Source organism: Diabrotica undecimpunctata, chromosome 3, assembly GCF_040954645.1.
Source record: "Diabrotica undecimpunctata isolate CICGRU chromosome 3, icDiaUnde3, whole genome shotgun sequence".
Lineage (NCBI taxonomy): Eukaryota > Metazoa > Arthropoda > Insecta > Coleoptera > Chrysomelidae > Diabrotica > Diabrotica undecimpunctata.
This window is the reverse complement of record NC_092805.1, coordinates 124,769,514-124,792,424: the sequence shown is the minus strand read 5'-3', so window position 1 is coordinate 124,792,424 and position 22,911 is coordinate 124,769,514. Positions and strand designations below refer to the sequence as shown.

The 22,911-nt window shown below is 32.4% G+C and overlaps 1 protein-coding gene across 2 annotated transcripts in view; it reads right to left on the bottom strand.

Annotated features, from left to right (window-relative positions):
- Cc2d2a (Coiled-coil and C2 domain containing 2A) overlaps positions 1–22,911 on the bottom strand; it is a 104,852-nt gene that overhangs the window by 61,227 nt on the left and 20,714 nt on the right. For both annotated transcript variants that reach the window (XM_072526847.1, XM_072526849.1), the window contains exons 4-6: positions 18,470–18,579; positions 7,342–7,464; positions 4,922–5,660 (exon numbers count right to left, since the gene is read on the bottom strand). In XM_072526847.1, the coding sequence (XP_072382948.1) occupies positions 4,922–5,660; positions 7,342–7,464; positions 18,470–18,579 (972 nt within the window). The remainder of the gene's footprint in view (positions 1–4,921; positions 5,661–7,341; positions 7,465–18,469; positions 18,580–22,911) is intronic.

Sequence of the window (22,911 nt, the reverse complement as noted above, 5' to 3'; positions counted from 1 at the left end):
AGCAAATTCTACTAAAATCGCCACTTAAATTTACAATAACTTATTTCTAAAGAAATATGACTATCCACCAAAAAAAAAAATCTGTTAGTGGCAACATTGTAATCCACGCCTTTGCAAGTTGCAAATGGCGTTATAAAAAATCGTATCAAAAATTAAAAAAAAGGCGATAAAAACAGTATACATCAATTTTTATATATCTAATAAACACTGATAAAAGAGAAGAAGGTACATTACCAAAATGGTATAGTATTCCTAATCAAAAGAATATTTTTTGTTGATGGGTGAAAGTTAAAGATGGACAAATGGCTATTAAACTTTCTGAGGATTAGGAGTTTATTTTTACAAGCACCAAGTAAGAACAGCACCTAGTTATACCAAACTTTTGTTAGTAAATAAAAACTCGATACTATTTTGTACATTTTGTTTTTGTAGTTAAATTACCTTTAAATCTTAACCCACATTAGTGTTATATTTATATACTATATATATTTTAAAATCATTACAACTCTCAACTCTTTATAATTGCATTCCTAAAATTGGCCTTATTTTATAAAAAAAAGTCGTACATTTTTAATTTTAATAATATTTCATTATTTTAGATTTTCATAGATCTTCTACTTCTGAGTAATAGTTACATAGAGTTACATGCTGATTTGTGATGATCCTGAAGAGCAAGATCGCAGAAGTGCTGGAGTTTACACTTTATTATCTACAGATGGTACTTTAAGGCAGAGTATTTTAGAAGGTATGGAACATACAACAAACCATTACTAATGAATATAGAGGTATCTATATTTGTATATCAAAGGGAAGATCTTCAATACGATGGGAAGATTGAATGAAGATTTGTGGAAAAATCCCTTCATGAAGTTGTCCATCTGGTAGAGAATTACAACCAATGGAGACAGCAAGCTAACAATATTTAGAGTGTCTCAACCCACACCTTAACAAGGGCTCAAGGAATGAGGATGAGGACATTTGTTGCCAATATTTTACCAAAGAAAATTCTGCAAATAAACCAGTGTCAGGATGTCTGTGTTTTATTTTGTTGTTTTTGGGACTTTGGTTTGTTAATGTAATAAAAAACAGATATAATCATAAAATATTAAATAAAACATTTCCTGTACCATAATATATACTCTCTGTGTATCAAATATTATGTTATACATTTATATATAAAAATGTGTAAGTGTATACTATATTTTTGGACAGAGAGAATATATTTTTTGCCATAAAATAAGTTTTTATTTCTTATTTATGACTAGATTGACTTTCATTCAAAGCATACTTTTTGAATTTTGGCGCCTAAAATTCAGAGCATATTTTTTGAATTTGCCGCCAAATGAAATTAGTTTCGACCCGTCCGTATTTGGCGCTAGAAACTCTCTCTTCCAAAACTTTTTATGGGAGTTACCTTACTAGGGGGGTATATAATCTGGCCAACTACGACCCTTGTCTTCGAACCCGGTGGACAGAGAAGAGAATGCTAAGATATGATTGGTTTAAAAAAATAGTAGAAAGGTAAGTATTATGTTTGGTGTGTTTTTAAAAATAGAGTAGACGGTGATCTGTTTCTGGCCGTCGGAAATATAACATCGAAAGTAGAAAGAAAGATAGAAAAAGAAAGTTGTTTTTAACGGTGAAAAAGATTAACTTGTGCTAAAAAAGAAAGTAAGTTTGTTTTTTGAAAGTATTTGTTTTTAAAGAAAGTAGAAGCAGAGGTGGCTTTTCTGTATGCTGATAAAGAGGAGTCAAGCATTTAAAGACAATAGCATTTGAAAGCACAACAAAATTTATCATTACATCCGGAGAATCTAGAATTCAACGGAAACAGAACTTTTGGGTAGGACGAGATATCGAGATTCGATTTTTGGAAGCAGATACAAGAAAGAAGGTTAACGAGGGAATCGACAAGAAGGTTTAGGTCATTTTTAGAACACCATTAGAGAAAGAGAAGTTTTTGAAGCGAAACTGTAAATAAGTAAATTTATAAAGTTTGTTTTGTTTGGATAAGTTCAGATAAATAATAAAGGTCATTTAGTAAAGCGGATTGAGTTTGGGTTCTATATTTTCTCAATTGTCTGAATAGGGACAAAGCGATATCTACATTTGGTTTTGGTTTTAATATGTGCTATAATCAGCTTGAAATGTATTTCATCCATATATTAGATTTTTTTTAATAACTTTTATTTTTTTTATATCCTTCTGCTCCTGTTGTATGTCTGTACACTAATATAGGGCAAAGGAATTTCAGTTCTCAAAGAGGAACCCTGAGATAGAATATAAACATTTTATTTAAAGTTCTGCTGAAGTCTGAAATTAAGATCTTTTCCTAAACGCGCCGTCTCTTTTCGAAAGTTGGCAATCCAAATGGCAATTGTAGTTTTGAAAACTGCTGCGCGAAAGATTTCTGCGGATGAGCGGTCGAACCATCTCCTCAGGACTTTCAACCACGAGTTCTGGTGTCTTCTTACTAATCTTTTGCCCTGTTTTTCCTTCTAGTATAACTAGTAATTCGTATCTTTCGCCTCTCAACATATGACCCAAGTATTGCATTTTCCTCTCTTTGATTATTCTTAGTAATTCTGTTTGTTTACACATGCGACGAAGTACCTCAACATTAATAACTCTTTGTACCCAAGGAATTCTCAACATTCGTCTGTATATATAAATCTCAAAGCCATCTATTTTTTTTTCTATTTCAAAGTCCATTGTCCAACTTTCACAGCCATGAAGTGAGACAGAAAAAACGTAACATCTGATCATTCGGATTCTAAGCTGCAGACTAAGGTCTGATCTTGTAAAAAACGTTTTCAAGCTCATGAATGCTTTTCTTTCTTGTTCGATTCTTGATAGGATTTCTTTTTTTGCATTACACTGACTATTGATATTTTCTCCCAAATATTTTATGGAATTTACCTGTTCTATAATTTGACCCTTGGCACACAGTACGTTTATTGTTGTCTTTGGAAATACTAAAGTTTTAGTTTTGGAAACGTTTAGATATAAACCCAACATTTCGTTGTGGTGAACTACCGCATTTATTATATTTTGTAGTTTTTGTGCGTTGCTTGCTATTAAAACGGTATTATCGGCATATCTGATGTTGTCTATGCTGATTCTGTTGATCTTAATTCCGCCTTGGACCTCGTCTAATGCTTCTCTGAATATAGACTTCGAATATAAATTAAACAGTAGCGGTGATTAAGACCCAACCCTGTCTCACTACTCGTCGGATTTGTATATCTTCGGATGTTGTGTGCTTTATTTCAGTTTTTACCGTTTGGTGCCAGTATAGTTCTGAGATAATTCGCAAGTCTTGTTCGTCAACTCCAGTTGTTCTCAGAATTTCTATCATCTTTTGATGGTTAACGCAGTCAAATGCTTTTCGATAGTCAATAAAACATGCATATACATCTACATTCATATCTCTGCATCGTTGCGTTAACACATTTAAAGCAAAAAGTTCCCAATTGTGATTTTTTTGGTAATGCTACGAATGTTAATTTTAGCCAGTCTGTTGGTATTTTACCTGTGTCATAATATATCTTATTAACTAGTGCTGTTATTAAGTCTAGGCTTTTACTTTCGTTATCTGCAATTAGTTTTAGTATTTCGACATTGATATCCAACAGTCAAAAAAAGTTCTTTTGGTACTGGATGGACACACAACTAACTCCAAAAATCTTAAAGCAATTTTCCATGCTAGAGAGCACAGTTCAATAATTCTATAATTGCCTAGGCATACGCCCCATCGCGTGCAGTCTTTGGATAGATCAACCACGGATTATGTGGATCCCCCCGTTATGTTTCGCGATTATGTGTTACATAACTTCACGTAGCTGGCTTGATTACTGAAGCTGAGGAGACTTGAAGTGCTCCAAAAATAAAACTGTAAGGTAAAACTGGTCTTAAAAGGAACAAAGAAGCTGTCAAGAAAAACTTGAAATGTGAAAATCCTACAATGTCTGTTCTTTTAAATGCCATATCAAGCTTGAATCAACCTGACGTTGTTTTAGAGATATGTGTTAATAAGTGGTTTTGTATAATTTGTGAGGAAAAAAGAATTGAAGACCTGATCCAACTTGGAACCCAAATTTTTTCTTGCCTAAAATGTAAATAAAAATATTGTGTACGTTCAAACTGAATAATTTTTTATTATGGAAAATAGGTTCCATTTTACATTTGCAATTTTAATAAGACAAAGAACTCAAATAATGAATGGTGTGCACTGTAAGAGCAAAAAAGATGGGAAATAGTCACTATTGCCGAAATCTAGTAATTGACCAATAAGTGATTTACTAGATAATTGGTATAATTTTCATTTTCATAATTAACCACTCGATTTTTTCCGAAAAAAACTTGAAAATATATTAAAATACTATCAAAAACCTTTTATGATCTATATCTAATTTTGATTAGAATCCATTTAACGCCGTTGTTTGTATATGTCTTTTCGATGATTACAGATCTAAATAGAACTGTTCACTTACCATGCTTATTATAAGTCACACACTATAACTGAAAATTGATAAGTCAATTAGTTACGCCCTCTCGACGCGCTCTATATAAATAACGTAGTAGTATTACGGCACCATCTACTAGCCGAAAAAACAACACAGGAAACCTATTATATAGACGTTAAGATTTACAGGTATCTTATTTTTAGCTTTAGAGTTATCTTTGGTCAATTACTGGTTGCTGGTCAATTACTGGTTAACTCACCCTATACTATTCAAATTAAAATTCGAAATATGTTAAGTGGTACAATATTGGCAACTCTCCCCTAGATATAATAAGACGTCACCGTAGATGACTCTTAGAGTTTTAGTAAAAATTAGGTCAAAGACAAATTGTTTTTATTGATCTGTTGACAATACTACAATACTTAATTGCACCAAAAGAAATTTAACGTTCTTACCTTAGACATTTCTTTTGAACTGCCCCTAGTTTTTTCTTCAGATATTTCATCAACTCTGCTCTCATTTTTTTCGTCTTGATTTTCTGTAGTGCTGTTCTTTTCCTCAATATCACTAGCATATTCATTTATTTGTTGATGTTGAAGTTCTTGCAAAGTAGCATCAAACATATTTTGATAATGTTCTCGCTGTTCCTCCGTATTACTTGCCTCTTTTTTGATTAAAAGTTTAATGGGTGTATTCGAATATCCTTGTAATTGTCTTATCTTTTTTATGGTTTTCCAAGCCTCAAGTATTATAAAAATAGTATCTTTATACTTTTTGTTTTCTTCAAAATATTTTGTTCTTATTTTTTTAATAACTTTATTGATTTTATTAATAGCCATAAGATCATCCAGTTTATTTCGTTTTTCTCGTAGCTCATTTAACTGTTGCTTCAATTTGTTTATGGTGTTTTTCTCTTCCATAAGTAAAAAATCTTTATAATAATCTGAAAGTATCTGAGCGAATATATGTTCGATGCTAAATAATGGATGCTGAACAAATTGTATGTGTGATAAATATAAATCCAAAATACTCTCTTTGATGATCAGCACTTCCTCGAGATCTTCGTGTGGTAGTCTCGGTCGTGAATAAGTAACCATAGCTGTATTATTTGTTTTAAAATGAGGTAGTTCTACAGCAAACTCAATTAAGGGGAATTCTAAAACTAGTAGTTGGTTTCCAGTGTCAATGCATATCCTATAAAAATATATGAGAAAAATATTTTTGACTAAATATAATATATTGTATATATATATATATATATATATATATATATATATATATATATATATATATATATATATATATATATTTATATATATATTTATCGCTAGTGAGGACCAAAAGGTTTGGGTGATTTTTTAAAAAAGATACTGTTTCCCTATATACACTATCAATGATCGATATGGAATGCTTAGGACGTTTGGTATAATTCAATAAAATGTTATTGGAATAAGACCTAAGGGATAAAAGGTCTGAGTCATCTGCATATGACAAAATATTCTCAACATCAGCAAGAATCCTATTAACGAAATAATCCTTGAAAGATGGTTGAAGGCCAAATTTTGGTCCCAAAGATAAAAGTTTAAGAATGTCTTGAGGAACATCAACATTGGAAAGATTTTTAATCCATTTAGGATTAAAAGGAATTTTGTGAAACTCCGGGGTATCTAAATTATCTAACTTCTTTTGAAGGCGTAAGATTGATTTCTGGTAATAGAAATTGAATTTTCTGTGTAAAGAAGTCTCAAAAGTGTCAAGTAAAGGGACAGGAAGAACCTGGTCTAAGAACTCAGTGATATTTTAAATTTGATTAGTAATGAATTTAATGTCTGAATGAACCTTCGAAATATGAAAATTAAGCAATCGTGCCCTCGCCTGCCTGTTAAGTGATTGACTCAGGTGTTGAATAGTGGGACTAATGGTCCCCGTGGTAGAAGAAAGAATTGTAGAAGTACAATCAATGATAAATCTGGGAATCTTCCGTGTTCTCCTACATTCTAATAAGAAAGTTCTTCTTGCTTCCGCTGTAGCTAACTTTTCAACTAAATTTGTCCATCTCTTGAGTTTCTTCACTGTAGTTTCTCCATAGATGCGCTTAGTCTTAGCATAGAATCCCTCTGTACATGAAGACATCTTTAAGGAATATGACCGTTTAATTTAATATAAAAAATGTGCACTCGTAAGTGAATGGGAATTTTTCGGTCAATTTGGAGATTAAAAAAGAAAAGAGTTGTGCTACTTTATCTTTTTATTGAATACGTTTCGCCCACTGTTCAATGGGCATCATCAGTTCATCTAACGTCCTAAGCATTCCATATCGATCATTGATAGTGTATATAGGGAAACAGTATATTTAGATATATATATATATATATATATATATATATATATAATATATATATATATATAAATATATATATATATATATGTATATATATATATATATATATATATATATATAAAAGAAGTACTTGTGACTCGTTTGGAAAAAATATATAAATGTTTTGGATGGGTTGGAGTCAATAAAAGGGGCTATTGGTTAACTATTTATTATCTCGAGCTTTCAATTGTGTTTACAATTATTATCAAGAGCTGCTAAAAATGAGAAAATATCTTACAAAGTTGAACTAGAAAGAAAAAAAATTTTGTTAACTCTTCAAATAAAATTAGTTTGGTAAATAAAATTGCTGCTAATACATCTCAAAAAGAATTATTACAAAAATTCCCTAATCTAATAAAGGTTATAAAAAAAGAATTAATATCGTATATCGTAACAAGCAGAACTGAAGATATGGATTGATTAGCTACTATTGGTCCTAACTTTCAGTAAAAAAAAAGGTAATATATGAAGAGAGAATAATTATGTAACACTTACTCATTGTCAATTGCAGTTTCTTGTTCCTGGTCTTCATTTTGTTCAGTGTTTGCAACCTCTAAACACGTTTCAGCTGGTTCTTTAATGGAATCATTTTTTCTTTTTTGGCTGCATAACTGAAATCTAAAAATTTTAAATGCTCTATTATTTTCTTTAAATCGTAAAAGGCGTTAAAATTGGTGGCCTTGCATTATTTATTTAGCGTATGGCTCAATACATGGAGTAAATACAGTAGTAATTGTAAAAAACGTAAGATAATACAAACAGATAAGGTTATATCTTTAAGTCAAGTTGAGCTATCCATTCAAGGCTTGCAGGCGTAGTTTTGAAAAAGTCTTTTGGGTCCCCTCGATATGCCCTTAATTCCCATGTCTCCACTATGTGTTAGATGGTTTGATCTGGAGCTCCACAGTCGCAGCTAGAGGTAGGCTGTTTCTCCATTTATATAGGTTGTGTGCAGTTGTGTGCTGGCATCGATAGTGTCCACATCGATAGTGTCCACATCAATTAAGTGCTAATTAGTTTTCAATTTCTAAGCAGTTAAAGTTTAGTTTTTTAAACAGTAAGGAATAATAAAACAAGGTAGGATTGTTCTTTATATTTAAAAATGGATGATTCTTCGGGTGGCGAAAAGCCACCCCCTGATAAAGGTGAAAATATGGAGGCAGTAAGTGCCCGTTTTGATTTAAATAATAGGTATAAATCCTCTGATAAAGGCCCGTTTTTTGTTTTTGTCGAGTCCATAGACCCAAATATTAAACGTTTATCACCAGTCCGAGTAGGTCATTATTTATTCATTAATAACTTTTTTAAGAAAGATGTTGTCGATATTAAACTCGTCGGTAGAAATAAAGTGAAAGTAATTTTTAATTCTTACACTTGTGCAAATAGTTTAGTCAATCACGACATAATTATTTCTAACAAATTTATTGCTTACATTCCGAATTTTTTTAATCACAAAAAAGGAATAATTAGACAAGTTGATACTTTTTTGGACGAAAATTATATGATGAATAATATTATTTCCGACCAAAAAATAACCGAGGTAAGACGTATGAAAAGAAAACTTATTGATTCAGATAATGAAACTATTTTTGTTCCTAGGCAAATGGTAATTTTAACATTTGAAGGAAATAATATTCCTCAATATATTACGTTAGATTTGGTAAGGTTTCAAGTTGAACAATACATATACCCTGTGGTACAGTGTTTAAATTGTTTTAAATTTGGTCATACTCTCAGACAGTGTAAGTCCACTTTCAGCTTATGCAAAAATTGTGGCAAAGAACACGAAGACAACTCCCGTTGTAGTAACTCACAATATTGTCTTCACTGTAAAACAAACGATCATACGACTCTAACGAAACAATGCCCAGCTTATCAACATCAATATAATATTAAAAAAATAATGGCGATTGAGAATACTACATTTAAAGAAGCTGAGTTTTTAGCAAAAAATCCATCCTATGCCAAAATCACGACACATAATAAATTTGAATTGCTTAGTAACTTAAATAACTTTCCCCAACTCCCGACTGCGGCAAATGACCGTACAGTAAACAATTCATTCGTTCCTAAACCTAAACAAACTTCTAATCCTCTTAAACGAAAAGCCATATCCCCGACTCAATGTAAAACTGCCTTACAATTTCCTTCAACTTCTAAAACAAAATCAGTGTCACATCCTATAATTCCTAACCCATATCGTAATGAGTTTATAGCATATAAAGAAAAAATACAATTACAAATTCTACAAGAAATTCCATTTGCTTTAGAAAGAATAATTAAACAAGTTGACCCCAAACTAGTCTCAGTTAAATTCCAAAAAGTCACTCAAAATGAAATCAGAAATATACTTTCTTGTTTATCAGACAACGATAGTGATGGGGAATCATAGAACACTTAATATTCTTCAGTGGAACTGCCAATCTATTATAAAACAAAAGACTAATTTGCTTAATTTTCTAGAAAGTCATACAATTGATGTTATTCTTCTGAACGAAACTTGGTTGTCACAAAATAAAAATTTATATATTAAAGGTTTTAATAATGTTAGAGTTGATCGACGTGATGGCTATGGAGGCGTTGCTATTTTAGTTGCAAACAACATTTCCTTTTCAGATATAAAATTCAAAACAAATTATAATCCAAATATAGAGGTTTGCGGTGTTTTTCTAGAACAAGTTAAATTATCAATAGTATGTGTTTACAAACCTCCTAAAATATATGTCACATCCAAAGATTGGGAAAATTTATTTGGACAAATTAAAGGCAGAGTTTTAATTGGGGGCGACTTTAATAGTCATCACTGTAGGTGGGGTTCCATACAGGATAGTGCACAAGGTAATATTTTAGCTGACGCTTTAGACAATACTAATCTAATTTTACTCAATGTCGGAAGACCAACCAAAATATCCAGACCAAACGAACGTCCTTCAATGATAGACTTAACATTAGTATCTCCTCATTTAACAGGCTTTACTACCTGGAATCCTCTAAATGACTCACTAGGTACAATCCACATCCCTATCCAAATCACCCTAGATTTGAAATATTCCCCAAGAACAATCCATACCTCCACAAAATGGAAAGAGTCTTCAGCGAACTGGTCTATATTTGAAAATTACTTAGAAAAATGTCTTCTAGACACTCATTCTATAAATGTTACATCTTTGGAAATGTTTAATAACTTAATAAAAACAATTAGCGAAGCTGCAGACTCTGCTATGATTACTCAAAAATCATTTCAACCAAAATCCGGTCTTCCCGTATGGTGGGACGACGAATGTAAAAATTTAATATCGTGTCGAAAAAAAGCTTTTCGAGAGTATAATATTGTCTCAAATCTTGAAAATTATCTAAAATTTAAACACATCCAAGCCAAATGCAAAGTTGCTTTTATGAAAAAACAAAAAACATCTTGGATCAACTTTGTAAATACTATCAATAAAAATACACCGCTCAACAAAATATGGAAATTTGTTAATAAAATGGCTAACAAAAATTATCATTCAAAGACACAACCAATCTCAACAGAGCTAATAGAAGAGTTACTTGACAAGTTCGCTCCACCATACGTTCAAGACCAATTAAAACACGTATCAATATGCAATTCCAGTAAATTTAAATTACTAGAAAATCCAATAAACATCCAAGAACTGGATGCAGCTATTAAAATATCAAAATCTACTGCGCCCGGGAAAGATTATATTACTTATTCCATAATTAACCACCTTCCTGATAAGGCAAAAAATCATTTATTAAAAATATTTAATGATTGGCTTTTGAAAGGAAATTACATTGACAAAATGAAAGAAACAATTATATGTCTTTTTATAAAACCCAACAAAGACAAAACTCTCTCATCGTCTTATCGACCCATTTCTCTATTGTCTTGTATAACAAAAACTTTCGAAAGAATTATCAAAAATCGTCTTAACTGGACAGTCGAACACTATAATCTTTTGCCAAGCACTCAATACGGATTTCGATCTGGTCTGGGAACACTAGATGCAATAAGTCACTTAACAACAGATATCCAACTAAATTTTTCAAAAAATAAATATTTAGCATGTTTCTTTCTAGACCTTAAAGGCGCTTACGATTGTGTTAATCTAACAGCAATGCATTCAAAGTTATGCAAACTGGGGTTGTCTACAAATTTATCCGCTAATATAGTTAATCTTTTTAGCAACCGAACTTTATATATCAGAGACCTAAGTAATCAGTTATATGGTCCACGAATAACTCATACAGGATTACCACAGGGGTCTGTATTAAGCCCAATTCTCTTCAACATATTTTCGGCAAGTATACACGACATTTTTGTTGATTCCATAAAATGTATACAGTACGCCGATGATATATGTATTTACTCCGTCCGTGATTCATATGACGATTGTGTGAAGGTCCTGGAACACATCATGAAACTAGTAGATAATTGGACTAAAGACCACGAACTTACTATATCCCTAGAAAAATCTGCCATTATGATATTTACAAGACATAGGTTACGTACGCCTGATAGTCTACACCTGTCAGGATATGATATACCCGTTGTCACTGAGTATAAATATCTTGGTATAATCCTAGACCCCAAATTACTATGGTCTAAACATGTCCAATATGTAAAAAAAAGATGTGAGAAAGGCATTAATCTTCTTAAATGTGTCACTTGCAGGAAATGGGGTGCTGATCCCAAAGTTGCATTGATGTTTTACAGGACCTACGTGCGATCAATTTTGGATTACGGATGTGTGTTATACGGATCAGCAAGCAAAACACATTTACTAAAAATAGATCGTATTCAGTTTAAAAGTTTGAGATTAACTTTGGGTGCTATGAAATCAACACCATGCCCCCTGTTACTTGCTGAAAGTAATGAAATGCCATTAGAATATCGTAGAAATTTATTAGCAACAAAATATGTATTAAAATTAAGGGCTAGAACAAGTGGCCTACTAAGTATGCTGTATGAATTATCCATTCAAAATCTAGTAAACAATTATTGGAGAATAAAAAATTCACCACCATTAGCAGATGCCTTTCTGGAAACCAATGATTTACCGGTTACACTTTCAACAAATTATATTAAACCATCTTATAAATTAGAATTTAATACAATCTTCAAAAAATTAAATATTATATTTCCGAAATATTCAGATTCACATCAAATAAATAACAAGCTGTTGAACTCCATATTGAGTAAATATACTAATAAAACTATAATTTACACAGATGGCTCTAAACTGAACGATGGGAAAGTAGGGTCTGCAGTGTATATTCCTTCCAAAAACAAATCACTTAAAATAAAGCTTCCTCCACATTGCTCTATTTACACTGCAGAAGCGGTAGCTATTAGGAATGCTCTGGATTGGCTAGAGCACGCAAATTTGCAAGATGCTGTGATCATCTCAGACTCTAAGTCAATTCTTAGTGGACTTAATAATACTGAGTTAAACCATAAAACATGTGAGCTGATATGTGACATTAAACAAAAAATGAGAAACAAAGATATAACATTTATTTGGGCAAAAAGTCACTCCGGGATAAAAGGTAATGAAATAGTAGACGAGCTCGCTAAGGATTCTACTCATTCAGGTATACAAGAACATATTTACACAGTATCAGACCTAATCAATTTTTATACTAAAAAAATAAATTTTAACTGGCAAGACAGATGGAAAATATTGGCGAATACTTCAAATAATCATTATTACAAGATCCATCCTACGTTACCATCCTTAACAGAATTACCACACATATTCCATTATAATATATCTAAACGATCAGCAGCAACTATCACAAGATTAAAAACTAGTCACGGTGCTGTTCCTGCTCACCTGGCTAGATTAAACATTATAGAATCAGGAAAGTGTTTATGCGATAATATTTCCCAGTGTGATGTTAATCACATCCTGTTTGGATGTATTAAAAATAAAGCACTCTCATCTACGTTTTATGAAAACCTAGTTAAAAGTAATGTGCAACTTCCAGTAAACATAACCCACCTACTGTCATTGAACCAGAAATCTATATACGAACTCATATGTAATCACTTATATGCATCCGGATATATAATATAAATTTAGTACAATCAAGTTTTTAATTGATAAACATAACATAAATCATTTAAAAATCTGTGGCAAAAGGACTAGTTTCCATGCCAAACACACTATCATCATCATCATCATAGGTTGTGTGCGCATAATGCATGTCCCGTTCTAATTCGGTTTAGGCTCTTCCATATGTTTTGTGGCTGGTCGAAGCCATCAGGCTTTTGGACTACGTCAATAAGGTTGGATACTTCAGGTGGCGCTTCCTCAGTCTACAGCGTGCGCCATCTGGAGGTAACATTGAAATCATCTGCTGTTAGCTGTTGGGCTGTTCTTATGGGTAGTTTTCTGGATAGGAGTCGGTTTGCTGCTGAACTCGGGATGTCTTCATCGATTGATAGTTGCAAGTTGCTATTTACTTTCGAATACTCCGTTATCAAGGCCTTTTGTCTTCGTAGGATAGGCGGAGGAATATGGCTAAAGATCGGAAGCCAATATAGTGGAGTAGTCTTGATGCAGCCGCTAATCATTCTCATAGCTATATTAAGCTACGTATCAACTATTTTCACATGACGACTATTTAGCCAGACCGGTGCACAGTACTCTGTCACAGAATAAAACAAACTTAGCACAGATGTTCGTAGTGTGTCCGCAGATGCACCCCAGTTGGTACTACAAAGATTCTGGATAAGGTTACTTCTACTACTTATTTTTTGTGCAGTTATTTGTAGATGTTTTTTAAACGAGAGAATCCTTTCCAAGGTAACCCCCATATATTTTGGGTAGGGTTGGTAGGGTAGTGCTACATTTCTCATTTTGACCTCTAATTTTTGGTTTGCCTGTTTGTTATTGAGGTGAAGCTTATTCATATAGTTTGTTGAGGTCGTTTGTTAGCATGTTTTGAGTAACTTCAATCGGAGCATCGAAGCAAGGACTGATCCTTGGGGTAGTCCAGTATTTAATTTCCTCTATTTGCTTATGTCATTACCGTGGATTACCTGGAAGTATCGATCAGAGAGCATGTTGTTTATTAGTTGCAATATTCTTTGGCATGAGATTAGTTTGATTAGTTTATAGAGGAGTCTCTCCTTCCAAAATATGTCGTAGGCAGCTGTCAAATCCACAAAGACTACAGTCGTCTTTTGTTGCTTTTGGAAGCCTGCTTCTATATGCGTAGTTAGACTTAGGACCTGATCTGCGCAGCTTCGATTAGGTATGAAACCTGCTTTTTCGAGTGGGATATTTTCAAGAATTTGTGGGCCTATTCGGTTTAGGATAAGTCGTTTCAGCAGTTTATAGCAGCAGCTGAGAAGTGCTATTGGACGGTAGCTTTCAACTTTATCGTAGGGTTTATTGGGTTTTAAAACAGCAATTATTTTGCTCTTTTTAAAAGCTTTTGGTATGTTTCCAGTTCTAAGCATTAGTGAATAGAACGCAGCCAACCATTTTCTCGTCCTTTGACCACATTGTAGTAGAAACTCAGGATGTATCCTATCAAAACCAGGCGCCAGTTTTCATGTCTCGGAGGGCTGATGTTATTTCTTTGTTGGTGAATTCGTGGGAGAACCTTGGGTTATGTCCAGCTGTTTGACGCAAGTTATTGAGTTCCTTTTTTATATATTTTGTATGTTCTTTGTCACATGGAGCCCTTGATAGGGTCACTATTCTGCTAGATATTTGATCGGAAGATAAAAAGTGGAGTTTTCTAACGGGCGGGGCACTTCCCCTAGCTTTCTAAGTAGGTTCTAAGATTGTCTGCTCAATCTTTTAAAGTCCATTTTCTCCGTTGTTTTTATCGATTTATCTCTCCGGGCTTCATTTAATGTTTGCAATAGGTCATTAGCTACATCTGGGTCACCATTCTCTATATAGTCATTGTAGAGTTCTTCACATTCATTATTCCAGCCTGGGATATACTCTTTGCGGTAACCTCTTGGTATATACTTTTTTGCAGTTTGTATCACTTAACCTACAAATCTATCGTAGCTTTCCGTTCCGGTGTGGCTGGAATCCATCTTATAACTTTATCAAGTTCAATGGAGAATTTTTGCCAGTCTGCCTTCTGGAAATTCCATCTTGTTCTAGGAGTGGATCGGACTATCGGGACCTGGATACCTACTTCATATATTATTGGGCAATGTTGGCTGTGTGAAATATTCTTCAAGACTTTTCTTGTTATATTGACAGGTTAATTTTGAGAGTTTTGGGTTGAGAAACAGAGATCTGGGTTGTATTCCTTTCTTCACGCTGCGGATCTAAATGTTCCCGTGTCTTTTGCATTAAATATTAGACTAAGGTTGTTTTCTTCTGCCCACTCTACAAGTGCTTCGCCGTTCTGGTCATTGCTGTGATATTTCCACATCGTATGGTGGCTATTTAAATCTCCCATATAAACTGCCGGATGACAAAGATGAGGGAATACTTCTGGAGGCCACTGGGTTTCTGGGGACTTGTATATATTAGCAATTGTAAGTTCCTCGATTATTACTGTAATGATTTGAATGTTTCCATTGGTACTGGTGTCCACTAGATAGGCATTTTCTATGTTGCTGCGGATGTATGTTATACAGCCGTATATATGGTGATATGTTACACCAAGAATTTCATATCCTGGTACTTTGTCCCTACATTTTATATCAGTTTCATCACCTACATGACTTTCTTGAATGGTAGCTACGTCAATGTTATTTTCTAGCAGGATTTTAGATAGTACCTCACACATTGATCTACTAAGTGCCTCTATATTTAGTTGGCATATTCGGAGAATTGGTCCAATGCTTCTTGTCATATAGTTCTGAGAAGTACTAGTTTTTGTAACTGTTTCCATGTATATCGATGACAAGGAGATCTTTAAGAGATAGACTAGTCGCTAACTGTCGCGCTAGCTCATTTAGCATTAGCCAGGGTGCACGTATAAAATTCTTTTACGGACGCGAGCCAGATTACACCCCGGTGGCCTTGCAACTTAGTTGTTATAAAGGTTGTCTAATTTAAAGACATAAATTTAATTTATCAGGGAGGATGAAACATTCAAATCTTAGACTTTATTTTTTTTATTAACTTGGGATAACGACAAACTTGTCTAAGTTATTAAAACGTGTAATATTTTAAAAAATGGTGACAACTTAAAGGTAGAATCAATTCTCCTTTTTCACGTGCTAATAGCAATCTCAGCGAACTATGAGCGGTTTTGTGTCGTTTTTGGGTGTCTGTGTGAATTAAGTCGTATCCAATTATCGATGTCTTGTAATAAACAGGCTATGTTCTATGTGCCTATGTTCTAGGTCCGGTGTGGTTTTGTCTTGAATAATGTTAACAAATCTCTGTATTTTTTTCATTCTTTTCAAAACTTTATCATTAGTAACATGATTTATTTAAGATGTCCTAAGCATACGTCAGTATATCCATATTTCGATGGCCTCAAGGTCTTTTCCAGCCAGTTTTCAAAGCATCTACACCATATACAAAGACAGAGTAAGTATATGTAGCATTTGACAAAATTTAACGTTGTGCAAATTCTGTAAGGGCAGTCATTTAGCAAAGTATTTATCTTAAGCAAAGTTGCGCTTGCCATTTTTATTCTTGTTCTCATTAGGTTGTCTCTTATCCAGCAGTCCAAGTATTATGTGTAGTTTTAAAGCTTTTCTTAATTTCTTCGTTAACTTGTTTTCATTCCTCCTTACAATATGTCCAAAATATTCCAATCATTTTATTTCCATTTTGGTATTAGACTTTCTTGTTTAGTTATTCTTTTAATTTCTTTAATTTTGTTTCTATACAACATTGTTTTCACTACAATCTTCCTTGGAGATATTCACGTTAATTTACTTTACTTTTTTTGGTAGTATTAATTATTTTCTAGCATTGTTTTATTAGTTACCATTTTCATTTACCATTTCTATTAGCTTTAAATAGTTTTATTTATTACATAATATTAATTATTGTTTAATTTATTTTTTTTTTGAGGTATGTCTAAATCGATTTTTCCGTTATCTAGAATTAGACACTCTAGGTACTCAAAAGTTATTACTTTAAGCGGGTGGCATCTAACGTCCTTGAAAAAATGAATGCCTGTATATTCTCTAAAAAAATAATGTTCTTTATTCACAGTAAAACATGTTTTGGTCTATATTAGGCTTCATGGCCGAAGATAGACTTTGAGAGAGAAGGGAAGGATTCTCAATCAAATTTTAAACTTGACTAGCAGAGTGGGCACGCTACTTAGTGCCATCTATCATGGATAGCAAAAAATACCATTGTGTGTATCGGTTTGTTGATACTGTGATATTTTAAATCAAAAAGTTTATTTAGCTAAAGTAAAACCTAACTTTCACCAAAAATTTCAGCGTGCCATTTTGTCATCTATAGAATAACGTATTATTACTGTCATTTTGGGTTCTTTATATATCAATTATATTTTAAAATCAATTCTCGTAACTTCCAAAGTCCTCTAGAATCTTCTTATGATTTCTAAATTCTGTGGTTTTATCCCTTTTAACGATCCAATTACCTGTGTTACCGCGATACAAAATATTCGACACTTACCATAAATTGTTACGATTTAGGTTAGTTCGAGTATAGTCGTTACAATATGATATTCCAAATATTAAGATTACCTCTTTTACCATTTTAATCTCCCTTCTATTATGTTTCTCAGAATATATATGTACAGTCTGTCCCAAACCCGTCTTTCAGTGCGTCACTAATTTTGACATAATATAGGATTTTAAGAATGTCGAGAATTATTGCATGTCATTTTAGTTAAATTTGACAGTTGCAGGATCGTAATTCCTGTTTTTCTAATTAAAAATAATTTAATAATTTTAATATTAGTCTTTGTTCTTTTTCGATATATCTCGGCATATTTAAAATATTTTTATGACAATAAATACAAAATTAAATTTTCACTGTAAAATGTCTGATAATACTAACCTGGAATGACAATTATTTTATCAGTTGACGTTGTGAAAGTACTGTCAAGATCGAGACCTTGTGTGTCAAATTATATTTATGCGCATCATTGATTGGATATCTATTTAGCGTATTCTAAACTCCAACCAATTATACAAACGTAAGTAGAATTAGCTTTACGATAAATAATTTTCTAAGTTCTATGTATAATAATCACAGACTCACGTTTTTTTCCTGTCACTTCTAGCTTAATGTGTTAGAGAGAATTCGATCAACTATGACGCATTGAAAGAAGGGTTTGGGACGAACTATATGTGTTCGTTTTTTATTTTTTTATTTTTTTTGTACTTAATTTTTTTTAGTTTTGCGTAGTCTATTTATTACGACAACTTGTGTACTATGTTTAAGAGGTGACAGGTGCATAGAAAAAATAGCATATGATAAGCTTGTATGAAACAGTACCAAATAACAACGAATATATATTAAATTGACAGTGGCATCACAGCCTCAGGTTATATGTATTTACTATGTTTAGCATTTGGTTAGCCTACTATCTAGTTTTATATCCAGATTAAATAATATTTAATCCATTTATTAAGAAGTTACCAAATTTTGAGTCGAATTTAGACCAAAATTAATTTAAATGAAACAAAAATACTTACGTGTTAGTCGTTATAAAGCATTCCTTTTCTGACAAGTACAGAGTGAAATCCAATTTTTCTGGAAGAGCGTAATATACCTGTTGATCTTGCTTATGTGCACATTCTCCGTTCTTAAAAAAAAGCGAAAATTTGATGTAAGATCTAGTTCTTTAGAAACAGTTTATAAATAAAATTGTGCACGATACCTATTTCCGAGTAAAAATGCAAGCATAACAATCTTTCTTGTTTATTATTTATCCTAAAACTATTCTTCATTGTTTATGAAATCATTATAAAAGCATTAGTCGGTTTAAAATATAGCTATAGCAAAATTGTTATTACAAAATTTTGCCTTCTGCTGACTGGGAATTCATCTCTTTATTTATTTTTTATGTTGTAGACCAGTTGTTTTCCAAACTTTCTTAGATCGGGAACCCCTTTTTGACAACAATTAGTTTGCAAATCCCTTGTTTTACCATACCCAGTTCATTCGCCATTTAATGACATTAATCATTTTACTTCCACCATCTGACACAGTTACAAAATTTTCTTCTTCTTACGGTTTCCTTTTGCATTTAACCAACAGAAGACGCTGCTGTAGTACCTACCTAGATTTTTTTAGAATTGTAAATTCGACTTTATGTAAAAGGGAAAATATGATTAAACAACAAACGTTGTGTTGTCCTGCTGTAGTAAAATTATGCATAAGTTATTTTATGTTATAGTTGTAGTTATTACGTTTGTTTTTTATTTTAACAAAAACAGCAATAACAAAAAAATCTTCTTCTTTTTCCTCGTCCTTTTGTTTAAAGCCTGTTTCTCCTTTAATATTAGGCTCCTAAATTGTTTAAATTATCGCACAATATTTTTCTTGGTCTACCAATACTTCTTCGTCAATTTTGTGATTTATCTCGTGCTATTCGTACTATCCTATCCGCTGTCATTCTACTAATGTGTTCGTTCCACTCCTGTTTCCGTTTTGTCACCCATCCATTTATGTCTGACAGACTTTTTCCTGATATTCGTCCTTATTCCTGATATTTCCTGTATGTTAATACAGGTCTAATTGCTGCTTTACAGGTTATTGTTTTTGTGTCTTGTCTTAGGTGTTTGTTCTTCCAGATTATGTCATTAAGAGGTCCTGCCACTTTACTTGCTTTTAAGCTTTGTTGTACTTCTTCTTCAACATTTCTGTAACTAGTAATATCTATTCCCAGATATGTAAACCTTGCTTCCTGCTTTATTATTTTCTCATCAATTTTGATTTTACATCGGTAGTGGGTATTTGGATGTTGTCATACATTTGGGTTTTTCTGCTAATATTATTATATTGTATTTCTTGGTTGTCTTGTATTGAAGATATGTGTTAATCTTTGGAGTTGGTCTTCTGTCTCGACGATTAATGCGTCTTCATCTGCATAGCATAATATTTGGATTTCTTTGTTTTTCATTCTGTAACCTTAACCTTTACGTCCTGCTTATATTATTTTGTCCATTATTATATTAAAGAGAAGTGGGCTTAACGAGTCACTCTGTCTGACTCCGCTTTGTACTGGTATACACTGTGTTAGTTTTTCATTTATCTTTGCCCGTACACGATTATGTAAATATTCGAAGTTTTCAATGATTTGTATAATATTAGTTGATATGTTTCTTTTATACTGTAGGTGTAAGACGTCTTCGACTTGGATACGATCTAAAGTCTTTGCTAGGTCTATACAACATAGAAATGTTGGTTTATTGTACTCGATGGCCTTTTCTGTGATTTGTCTTAGTACAAATATGGCGTCTAGGGATCTGAATCCTTGTTGTTCATCTGATAAAGTCTGATAAAATCGAAAGAACGATTTCCGAAGTGGAAATTGAAACGTCAATAAACGTAATTTAATCTTTAATTGGGGCTTATTCTCATTTAAATAAAAATTAACATCTAAATCTATTTATAAGCTTAAAACTTATATAGAATTTTAATGGAAATATAGATGTAGCTATTATTTCAAAGATGCTCTTACGAAACACATGCATCCATGTTCATTATAAGATTTTAGGGATTATTAAAAGAAATTGAGTTTCAATTATTTTATAACTTTAAAGGCTGTAGCTTTCTTTATTTGCACTTTTATACAAACGTAAGTTAGATTTATTTGAGCTATTTTTACTCTAGAATGTGGTCTAATTGGACGGCGTTATGCATTACTAGACCAAACGCCATTTTTTCAAATTGTGGATTATGGCGCTTTCTGGTGGGAAATAGCATAAATTATCTACAGAATAAATCCCATTAGTCTGTTAGTAATAGTTAACCAGATATATTTAAAAAGACCAAGTGCCCTTCTTAATCTGGATTTTGAATTTTGCAAGCGGCTAATTTTGTGTATTAGTTTTGCATCACTAGACCAAGCGCCTCTTGCGAGCGTTTTAATAATTGTAAATCGAATATTTGGCAACATACGTACATAAACGTTGTTGACAATAACTTGTTAAGGCGTTTAGGTTAAGAAGTAGTGTCAGTTATTGCTTAAATTTTTCCATAAAATAACCTGAAACAAACCAAACCCCTGACGCTACGCCTATGGAACTTTCAACTTCCAAAGGAGAAACAAGAAGTAACATAAGCAGCAAACAGTAAAGTGATAAGAAACTATTTGCCTATGGGAAGAAAAAAAAAAAAGGAATAATACGTATCACACAGAGAAATTTTCGTAAATAATTAAAACAATTCCGTATGTATCTTTGTAATTGCAGGTATTTGATTGCAAAAAAGAATTTGATAAGTTTTACAATGTTGAATCTCATGATGCTCAGAGAGCTATAATTTGTTCAAATATTTCCGAAGTCCCAATAAAGCGTAAAAGAATAAAAACCAGTAACAAAAGAAATACTACAAGGATATACACAATATCCGCTGAGACAGTGTGTAAACCTTTCATTTTACAGACCTTAAGAATATCAAGTTGCAAAGTCAATGCAGCATTAGAAGCTATGAAACGTCCAATGGGTGTTCGAGATTGTCGTGTTTAAAGTGGAGGTTATATTAAAATTAACGATAATCGTAAACAAAAAGTAATTGAGCACATAACGAAATTCCCTAAGTAAAAGTCACATTACAGAAGAGCTAACACAGAAAGAGAATACCGAACAGAAGAAACAACATTAAGTAAAATGTATAAATTATATATTGAAGAAGCAGTCAATGATCCTGTTAAATTACCGTTTTAAAAAAATATTTTTAACACGATTTAATCTTTAAAGAAAATTGTTTCTAATTAGAAATTAAAAATTGCGCAGATAACGAAAAATTAAGCAAGTTAAAGGAAGAAAAAAATGTGCACTTAGAGGAGCTGAAAATACAAATATAGAAGAAAGCTAGACATGAAGATGAGCAACGATCAACTACAAGTGGAAACCTTTTGTTTTGATTTAGAAAAAACTCTTCCCCTTCCGAGAATTACAACAAATATCGAATATTATAAGCGTCAATTAGGAATTTTTAACCTTGGTATCCATAGCGGCAAGGTTAACAAAGGTCATTGTTATATTTGGATAGAAGGTGAAGCTTGTCGGAGAGCCCAGAAAGTAGGAAGTTGTCTTAAGAAATACATTGAAGAAAATGTAACTTCTGCAAAACATGTAATTTTGTGGTGGTCAAAACCGCAACATCAAAATAGTTTTGATTCTGTAAACGATTTTGGAAACTTAGGTATTCTATCATTGAAAAAATTAAATTCGCTATCCCTTTCCTGGTTATAGTTTTTTACCCAATGATAGTGATTTTAGAGTTATTAAAAATGCCCTAAAATTTCAACAACGTTTATATAGCGCTGATGAATACCTAAGGTGATGAAGAAATCCCGTAAAAAGAACGCACTAGTAGTTCACAGAATAGAAAAAGAAGAATTCGTTGGAACAAGGAAGTTGGAAACTATGATTACAAACCATAAATCAGACATAGAAAACAATAAGGTAAGATGGCTTAAAACAAGAGAAACTAAAATAAGAGAGGATAAACCACTGAGTATTTTTATGAAAACTGATTTTAACACTAATGAAGTTGAAGTGGATCTTCACAAGAAACTTTAAAAAGGACGGCCTGTTGCAATGCAATCCCTAAGTAACCATTTAATTCCTCTTTGGCCCACAGGCAAGCCACTTTCTGTGCCTAAGCTTAACGACTTAAGATCTTTAATGCACCTTATACCAAATGATGCAAAACCTCTGTAGCGCTCCCTATTCAGTAAAAATATAGTAGAAGATGACATTGACGGATTTGATGGAGACTTTGACATATGAGATGAGTAATGTTCATTTACTATTTTCATAATATTCAGACAATTGTACCTACTGGTAATATTGAGTTCAAGTTTTTTTTTTAATTTTTGATTAATTTCTTAAGTAATATAAAATATTCAAAACAACGACTTTTATTGTAATACCCAAAAAGAAAAAATAGCTTGTCGGCTACT